Source organism: Urocitellus parryii, chromosome 1 (genome assembly GCF_045843805.1).
Source record: "Urocitellus parryii isolate mUroPar1 chromosome 1, mUroPar1.hap1, whole genome shotgun sequence".
NCBI classification, from domain to species: Eukaryota; Metazoa; Chordata; class Mammalia; order Rodentia; family Sciuridae; genus Urocitellus; species Urocitellus parryii.
In genome coordinates this window covers 268,913,409-268,922,695 of record NC_135531.1, presented here as the reverse complement: position 1 = coordinate 268,922,695, position 9,287 = coordinate 268,913,409, and the positions used below count along the sequence as shown (strand labels likewise).

The 9,287-nt window shown below is 51.0% G+C and overlaps 1 protein-coding gene across 3 annotated transcripts in view; it reads left to right on the top strand.

Moving 5' to 3' along the window:
- Nucleotides 1–4,594: 4,594 nt before the first annotated feature.
- Nucleotides 4,595–9,287, top strand: part of Pax3 (paired box 3) — a 90,100-nt gene continuing 85,407 nt past the window's right edge. For 2 of the 3 annotated variants that reach the window (XM_077799540.1, XM_026390377.2), the window contains exons 1-4: nt 4,595–4,679; nt 5,874–6,109; nt 7,369–7,498; nt 8,640–8,774. In XM_077799540.1, the coding sequence (XP_077655666.1) occupies nt 4,595–4,679; nt 5,874–6,109; nt 7,369–7,498; nt 8,640–8,774 (586 nt within the window). The remainder of the gene's footprint in view (nt 4,680–5,873; nt 6,110–7,368; nt 7,499–8,639; nt 8,775–9,287) is intronic. The other variant, XM_026390378.2, reaches the window with a different exon arrangement.

Genomic DNA, 9,287 nt, shown 5'->3' with positions numbered 1-9,287 from the left:
TGAGCATCAAAATCTCCTCCCAAGCATACACTTAGCAAGGTGTGCAGAGAAGACTATTTTATCTATTTTTAAACCTATTGACTTATTTATTTCAAGATGCGTTTCCCCTGGAGAACGGGGCTCTGTCTTTCTTGTTGGCATAAAAAGGTTTACAGACCTAAGTGAACTTCTTAGGAAACCAGTTGCTGTGAGATTCATTCTCTGCCTCCTTCACTGCCTTTCAATGTAATTTTTAACACACACACTCCCTTTTCCTTTCCTCTTTTCCTTCCTCTTTCCTTCCTTCTCACAAACCATATGTTCCTTATTGAGAATCTGCTCACGAGTTCCCTGCGGCTCCCTCCACTGCAGGGGCACTGCCGGGGCAAACCCACTGCAGCCGGCCCACACCACGTTTCAATGAGGCGTCCAGATCTCCATCCAGTTTCTAAATCCGAACTCCTCCCGACGAATTTTCTGGTGGGGAGAACAGCGGCGCCAATGCTTTTGACAAATAACTGCGGGGGTCCTAATGACGGTCTCTGTGGCTGCAGCGGCAACGGGTTTAAAACGCACCATTTCCCCATCGGTACCAGAGCATCTGGCCTGGAAGTTCGTGATGAGGAACCTGGAGTTTTAATTTCTTCCCGTGAGCACGAGACAGTCCTTCTGTGGCATAGAGGGTTTCACTGCCTTTGCATCCTGAGAGTCAAGCCTGGGGCAGAGCGTAAGGCCAGGCGCTTCCCCAGCCCACCGAGCCAGACTCCCAGAGCAAGGCCTCCGACCTTGTAAAAAAGGCCTGCCGCTACACCCCCCCCCCCACCCCCGCCGCCCCGATGCACGGACATTATTTTTCTAGTTCATAATTTCCTCTTAAGACCTTTGTTTGTCTGGAAATGAGGTCATCCTTCAGAGGACTTGAGAAGCCTGTGGGTCATGAAACTTCTATCCTGGGATCCCCAAATGCAGAGGCTGCTCACAGAATGGTGTTGAGCAGCCCAGATCCAAGGGGCAAAGAGCGCCATATGAATGCAGATCGATGCATCCAAACCCGCAGGAGATAGCACTTTGAAGAGGATGGTATGTACGCTCTATGAGGCCTGCACAGCCAGACTGCTGCCAATTGCACTGGGCATTCCTCAGAAGAGTTCCTTTGCAGAGGGGCACAGGAGGCAACAACAAGTGATTTTCCTTGTTGTTGAATTATTCTATTATTGTTCTGCAGGCTCCAGTTTCATTTTGCACATATAGGAGAGAGAATGGCACAATCAGTCACAAAGCTGTCTCAGGTTTTCCTCTGATTCATTGTAGGTAATTTTTCTGCCTGCAGAAATGATGCTGCTTCCCTAACCCCAGTTCAGAGCTTCAGAACACTGGCTTTTACCTTCCAAGCCCCACCCCTGGGTCACTCTTTTGCCAATTATTGCGTGTGCCAGAATGGGCACCAGAACTTTGTGGCCCAATGGAACCAGATAGGGGTAGTGGCCTGAGTGGATGTTCCTTTTCAGCTGCAGGGAGGTGAGGCCAGGTGGTTTTGACTTCCTGAAAAACTTTGGAAAGAAGGGGAGGCCTAGGCCTCTGAGGTAGAGAGAGTGGCTGAAGTATGGAACTCAGTTCAACCTTTGAAACTTCTAGGGAACCAGGAATCACCAGGCCCTCCCACAAACCTGTTGGGAAGAGATTGTAGTGTCCTGGGGTATGGGCTTAATTTGGTCTGGCAGCTGGACCCAGCAGCAGAGGTGACCTAGCCAACATTGCTGTCCTGGACTTCTTGGGAGGGAGTTCTACACCACTTGCCCTGGAAAATTTGGCCTCTGAGGTCTTTGGAAGTGGTGCAGTTGTCCCCAGCTTAAGGGTACTCCCCAGCCCCCATCTCCCAGGTCCTCAGGGTAGAGAAGGAACAAGGTGATCCTTTGGCTGCTTATTAACTTCAGAGGGCCAGGCTGAGGAAAATCTGGAAAGAAGAAGAAAAGATTCAAACCTCCACTCAGGAGCTTTAGGCCTGAAACCCTCAACATCCTTGGGGCCTCCATTTGTACATTTTGACAGCAAGTGACTGCTAGTTTTTGAATGCACTACTGGACTGAGATTCCTGGGCACTTGAAAGCCCATTTAAATAGCAGCACCTCCTGTTCAAGTGTCCAGGGGAGTTGGAAAGTCAGGGTAGTTCAGGTAAGGATTCATCAGTTTCACACACGGAGAACACTCTGTAGGAGAGTGCAGGGTCAACATCCTGAGGGCTTGGAGACCAAGCTTGGGTTCAAAAACAAATGAGTCTCAGCCCCAGAGGTTTAAAAACTGCTCACCTTGGGTGTTTGGGTTGCTGTACTGAGCCCTGTATTTGCCCTCTTTAAATATATTTCAGGTACCCCACTTCCCCAACAAATACCGCTGATCCCAGAAATTGCTCTTGTGGCTCCTCTCAACCTTTGGAAGAAGAAAACATGAGGAAAAAAAAAATCCAGTCCTCAGGTGCTATCCATGAGAAGTAGTTTAAGAAATAAAGGGCACAGACTTTGGTGGCTCCCAGTCCTCAAAAAGGAAATGAGAAAGTTTTCCTCCTGACATTGAATTGTTTTATGCAAAACCAGGTTAAACAGGGCTCCACTCCAAGCTGCTTCTCTGCTTTATACTATGAATGCTCATGGCCCTCCCCAAGGGTGAGTGGACTGGAGGGGTTGTCCAGATATTTTCTGGAGCCTCCAAAGGACTGAATTTGATGCTCCCCGGGTCAAGCAAGCCTTTTGACATCAAGCCTAAGAGAAAGCTTGTCTGTTTTCCCTGCTGGGAGTGGGTGTTTAAAGGGCCAACTCGTGGACTGCTGAGCAGTTAAACTATTCCCCTCCAATCTTGCCTTCCGAGTTTGCCTTAATTAGGGGGTGGACAAGGAGGGTTGGGGGGACCAGCACATGTCAAAACTGTCAAAGGAGGTGGGGGAGGGGGGCAGAGAAGGAGAGAGGGGTGGAGAACTGCAGGGCAGGAAAAATTCAAAAATTGTAAAAGGAAAAGGGGGAACTTGAAGCCCAGAAGTCATTGTTTCCTTTTTTTCAAAGGGAAAAAACCTGCCCGATTCTCATCCTTTTGATTGATTAAGGCCCTGAATACCTCACAGCCCCAGAGTGACAGTCCCTGAATAGACTTGAGCGAATAAAGCGCGGGCCAGAGCGCGGGGCTGGCACTCGGGGGTGTAAAGGAGGCGAGTTCGCTGGCACTTACCAAGTTATAAATAAAAGGCTATGCACAATGGTACCTTCTCTAAGGACAGACAGTCTTTACAACACTCCTGGCGTCATATCCTGCTGGGGACACTTCAGCTCCTAGCCAAGACTTCACTCCTTTTATTTTTCCAGCAGTTTAGTCTGAATACCATAATAAATTCCTGAGAACAAACGCTGCAGTCCAGCAAAACTTTAACATATAGACGTATCTCTTCATCAGGGAGCTCTACGTGGAAATTTAGAGCCCCAGCTTCCCAGAAGGGTTTTTAAATCAAGAAAAGAAGATGATCGAACCTCCTCCGCCCCCAGCCTTCAACTAACAGTCTTAGGGCCCAGCAGTGTCTGCCCACCCTTTGAGCTACCCCACCTATCCCTCACCCCCTAGACTGAGAAGACAAAAGAACATTACTGGTACACCCCTAAGTCTTCTTGAGAGGAACTCCAAGGGGGGTGACCCCATAAGAGGCCCTGGCTAAGGGGTACTGGCAGACCAGAGGAAGGAAAGTTGAACATATCTCGGGTTCCCATAAATTTTTGGTGGAATTGCGCCCCCTCCAGTGGCAGTAAGCCCAGGGACAGACCCACAGGTGGAAAAAGGCGACTTCAAGAGGGACACCGTGAGAGGAATAGACTCAGAGAAGAAAAGGCACACACGCAGAGACACACACAGAGATAGAGATAGAGAGGCAGAAAAATAACTAAGGAGAGAGAGACCAGAGAGATGCACAAGAGTAACAAAGACAGAGAAAGAGACGCCTGTCCGTTTTCGGAGGCTCTCATCACCCTGGGGCTGTCTGTCCCAGTTTCCAGCGGTTCACCCTTCTCTCTCGGGAAGGCGCGCCGCGCAGGTCCCTCTCGGGGCAGGCGGAGGCCTCCGCACAGTCAGGGATGGGAAGAGAAAGTGGCCGCTGTCGCCCAATCAGCGCGTGTCTCCGCCACCCGGGACGGTCTCCCCGTTGGCCAATCGCAGCTCAGGGCTCCTGACCAAGCTTTGGGTGAAAGAACTAATAAATGCTCCCTAGCCCGGATCCCTGCACTCAGTGTCACGACGGGAGGAGACTCTGGCCGCGCTTGCGTTCCCCCCCTCCCTCGCTCGTCGTGGCGCTCTGAGCCCCCTTTCCAGCGCCCCCAGCTGCGGGGCCGTTCGCCCAGACTCGAACCAAACTTTTCCGCCCTGGGTTTGGGATCCTGGATTCTAGGGCCTGCCCGCCCCTTTCCAGGGTTCCACCTCGAGCTCTGGACTTGGAGCTAGCAGCCCCCCTCCCCGCGTCTCTCTCTCCCTCCTGTCTTTTTGGGGAGGAGCTCTTCACGCTCCGGAGAGTTCCCGAGGGTCGCCGCGCTAGCGTCTCTGTTTTGCCTTCACCTGGATATAATTTCCTAGAGAAGCTGCCCCCAGGATGACCACGCTGGCCGGTGCTGTGCCCAGGATGATGCGGCCCGGCCCGGGGCAGAACTACCCACGCAGCGGGTTCCCGCTAGAAGGTAAGGAAGGGCCTCAACGCCGCTGGGGTCCTGGCGCCTAGGGCGACTGCCCCACTCCATCCCAGTCTCCATAGACTTCTTTGGCGAATCCAAGGATCCCAAACCCCCAACACCTCTTACCCCAAATAGCAATAGTTGGGGGCGAAGGCCCATTCGATTTGATTTTCTGTCCGCAAAAGAAGTGTGGTGCTCTCTGCAAATCATTTACGGAGCTGCGCGGCCAGGCCTGCACCCGGCGGGTCCGCTTTCTCGGGTTGTTTTGGAGATGCCGCGTAGTCCAGAATGGAGTGAACCGGCTTTGGAGTACCGGAAGTAACTTCTCCACATTCTGTCCACCCAAACCCGTCTCCAAAGTGTTCTGACTGCGCCCACATTTAGGGAACTCTTCTTAGTTTGGAAAGAAATTTCTGGTCGGGCAAATTGTGGTAGCTAACAGCGGCGGCTCGAACGATCTTATTTATACGAAAATAAGAATTTTTAGTATTAATCAGTTAAAGGTCCATTCAACTCAAGAAGCATCTCAAGTCTCTCTTAACTTTTTTGGGAATCGCCTTTTGTTCTGGCTGAAGATTCTGGGAATTCCAGGGAGGTAGGAAGCTTTGCAGACCTGAGCCCTTTCAAGCAATCTGCGGCGCCCTCCCTTCATCCTCCATCTAGAGCACAACCCAATACCCTGAGCATGTACCTGGGCTAGGTTGTCCACCTGCAGACCCACGGTCTTTGAGTCCCCGTCCGAGATGTAACAGGTGACACGCTGCGCTGCCACCTGTGCCTCCTTTAGAGACCCTCTCTGACCCTTGGCTGCTGTACTCTAAGACAGAAACTCCGAGGGCTGTCAGCTCGCTCAAGACCCTTAGGGCCGCTCCAGTCGGGCAGGATTTGGCGGTGGTTATTTTTAGAGGAAGACAGTCTTCCATATGTTCCAGAGTCTTTCCCCCCAGTCGCCAGCTCTCCTAGGTTAGTTATTTTGCCCTGGTTACTGTCTTCACACAAAGGATGTATGTCCCCATGGTGCTTGATAACTTGGAACGAAAGTAACTGAAAGAGTGTCTGGCAGTGGGATTTCAGTGTTGGGGCTGTCACGTGCAGATGGGCCAGAAAAGTGCAAAATTAGGTGGATTGATCGTTCCTGCTGCTTTCTCTTCTACCTAAGTAACTTTGTCCTCGCCTCTCTTTTTTTCCTCCTTCTCCCAGTATCCACTCCCCTCGGCCAGGGCCGAGTCAACCAGCTCGGCGGCGTTTTTATCAACGGCAGGCCGCTGCCCAACCACATCCGCCACAAGATCGTGGAGATGGCCCACCACGGCATTCGGCCCTGCGTCATCTCTCGCCAACTGCGCGTGTCCCACGGCTGCGTCTCTAAGATTCTGTGCAGGTATCAAGAAACAGGCTCCATCCGTCCAGGTGCCATCGGAGGCAGCAAGCCCAAGGTGAGCAGGCGGGCCTAGCCATGCCGCCTCACGGCCTGCGGTCAATCGGGTGGGTAAGAGCAGGCTACCATCTGGGGCTTTCTAAAGAATTATTTTCCAAGTCCATGAAGGTGTGTGTGTGTGTGTGTGTGTGTGTGTGTGTGTGTGTGTGTGTGTCACAAGGGGGATTCTGGTGTTGCTCGAGCCCCATGTTCCTTTCCTTATGGGAAAGCTCCAGTGGTTTTGCAATATTTGTTCTTATATGTCCAGGAACCATGAAATTCTCAAAAAACTACTTTAATAAACACCGAAAGCATGCAAGCTGTATGCCCCTACCTGTTGCCTATTTCTTTCCCAAGTGTCTTTCCAGTCCCCAACCCGCAATTCTGTCTTTTACAAAAGGAATCTACTGAGTCCCAATAGTTTCTATCCAACTTTCTCTCTCCCCCAGTGCAAATTGTTTTCGAAGAGTCAAAAGTCAGGGAGGTTAATTTTCTTTGAAATGAGTTCGATGTTAAAAAATGTTTATCCTCAAATTATTTTGTTTCTCTTTTAAAAAACAGTCCTACTGGCTAGGACTAAGTGGGAGGAGATTACCCAAGGTCTGCCTTTTCTTCTGATTGTAGAGGGAAGCCAATATAATTTTCAAGTTGCCAAGGGGCAATATCAAGAGGGTTATGGCACACTGAAGACTTTCAAAATTCTCACCTTCCCTCTCTCTCCCAACCTATTCTCAACCTAGGAATCTTTAGCTTTTAATTGGGGGAGGGGCCTCTCTATACATATGTGTTTTCCATTCTAATTTTTTTAAATCTAGATACTTAATCTTTTGCCTCTCATTCTGCTCTTTAGCTAAACTCTTGTGCCCCTCTGGAGTGTCACAAGTTGCCGATCTAATTTGATTTTTCAGCTCCTCTTTCAAACATTCCCCTTTTAGTTTCGTTTTCTGGTTGATTCGGTGTAAGGAGTTGCCATTATTTCCAGGGATCAGAAAGTACAGCCCCCAGCCCCAAGGTGTTATAATTCTTAATTTAACCCGGTTGTCTGAGGAGCTTATCTAGGCAGGTGGAGTGTCCCCAGGCTGCTCAGGAGTGGGACGATTTCCTGTCTGCCTCTTTCGAAGGTGAACTGCCTCAGAGAGTTGGGGTTCTTTGGCCAACCAGGGGCACCTTCCCAGAGGATGCAAGAAGGAGCATCCGGACAGGCCGGAGGCGGTGGGGCTGCCGAGAGTCTGGCCCAAAGTACCGGGTACCAACGCCGGCCCGCCTGTTCTCTTAAAGCAGGTGACAACGCCTGACGTGGAGAAGAAAATTGAGGAATACAAAAGAGAGAACCCGGGCATGTTCAGCTGGGAAATCCGGGACAAATTACTCAAGGACGCGGTCTGTGATCGAAACACCGTGCCCTCAGGTACTAGGCCCATTAATGTCTCCCCAAGGCGCGACCGTCAGTCGCTATTATCCGGGCGGGTCATCCAAGCCACACATAATCGCCCCAATGATCGATCCGGGTTACTGAGAGGCGGCCTCTCCCAAGGCCCTGAGATATTTACGAACCTGACGATCTTGGCGTTTTATGGAGCGCGGGGTGCGCTGCTCATCCCAGGGGTGGAGGGAAGAGAGGCCGCCGCTGAGGTCTCCCCAAGGAGGATTTCTGTGGAGGAGGCAGGGCAGGAAACGTGAGGCGGAGGCCAAGCGTTTATTAATATTGATGTTCCCTTTTAAAGAGAAACAAATGTTTTGGTAACCCCAACCGAAGGGAGATGGGGCCGCGCCAGCAGAAGACTTTGCCTTTTGCGCAAAAGGAGGGGAGGCATCGGCAACTGCCCGGATTTTCGCCGAGAGTCCCAGGGACCATCCGGCGCCCCCGGCAGCCCTGGGGAGGCGGAGGGAGAAGGGCCAGCGCAGGGCCAGCGCGAGGGCGCGCGGGAGAGTTTGTTTTTAATTAAAAGGAAACTCCCTTTTTCCCTCCACGAGAACGATACATTTCAGAGCATGGATTTGTTTACCAGACTGGAATCTGGAAAAAATAAATGAGAGAGAGTGAATTTTCTTTGATTTTTACAATAGGAAACGATTCTGCAGTGGAAATGTAAATCCCTTACAGCCTCAAAAAAGTTGATTAGCAGGGGACGGTCCTCTGTGGTTCTTCACTTAAAGCAAACCGCAGGGCCCAATACCTTCAGGTGCGGAGGAGGCGGGTGGTAGGCTGGGCTGGTGGAAGACACGTCTGAGGTTGGAGACCTAGAGCCGGAGTCAAGAAGGGGAACGCTTCCTACTGGGCAAAGAGAGTCGGAGATGGCTTTTCTCAGCCCCAAATTGGAGGCGCACACTTTCCAGGCTTGGTCTTACTGTATCCAGAGGCCCTTAAAAGGCGTTTTGAGTGGGAGAGGGAGAGGATTGCAAAAGATAGGGGTGCCAAGAGAGGAAGGAGACATTATCCAAGCTTATGGGGTAGCTGTTCTAGAATTGCAGCTTGAGGTTTGGGGGCTCCCCTCACAACCCCGCGCCTCTTAATTGTGGGTGCTCTCTCTTCCTCTTCTTTCCCCCAGTGAGTTCCATCAGCCGCATCCTGAGGAGTAAATTTGGGAAAGGAGAAGAGGAGGAGGCCGACCTGGAGAGGAAGGAGGCTGAAGAAAGCGAGAAAAAGGCTAAGCACAGCATCGACGGCATCTTGAGCGAGCGAGGTAAGCGGCGGCGCGGTGGACCTTAGCTGGCCTCGGTTCTCTGACATTGAGCTGCTGAAGGCCGCCCAGCTCCGGCTCTTGTCGAAGTCCCTCTTCGTTCTCAGCCATTCAATCAAAGACCGGAGAGACACCCTCCGCTGAAACAAAAACGTATCTATTTAAGTTTTAATTTTATTTAAATTTTAAACGTTTCTAAATCCTTCTTTACCACTTTCAACCCTTAGGAGTCTAGAACTATGAATTGCGCTCTCAATGGTGATGGGGTCTATGGAGTCCGAGATTGGGAATCTCTGAGGGATTGTGGGGTTGGGGGAGGGTATAGGCTACTCCACCCTTTAGAGTTTCAAGTAACTTTTTGAAGTAGCTTTTGTGCCCTCAGGAAAAGCCCGGATCTAAGTTTCTGTATTAGAGAGACAGAGCAGGCTCCAGAGAGAGCATGCTCTTGGGCACTGGGCACCCAAAGTTGCCCCCATATGCTGCCCTATGAATGTGCGTGTGTGTCTACTTTGGCTG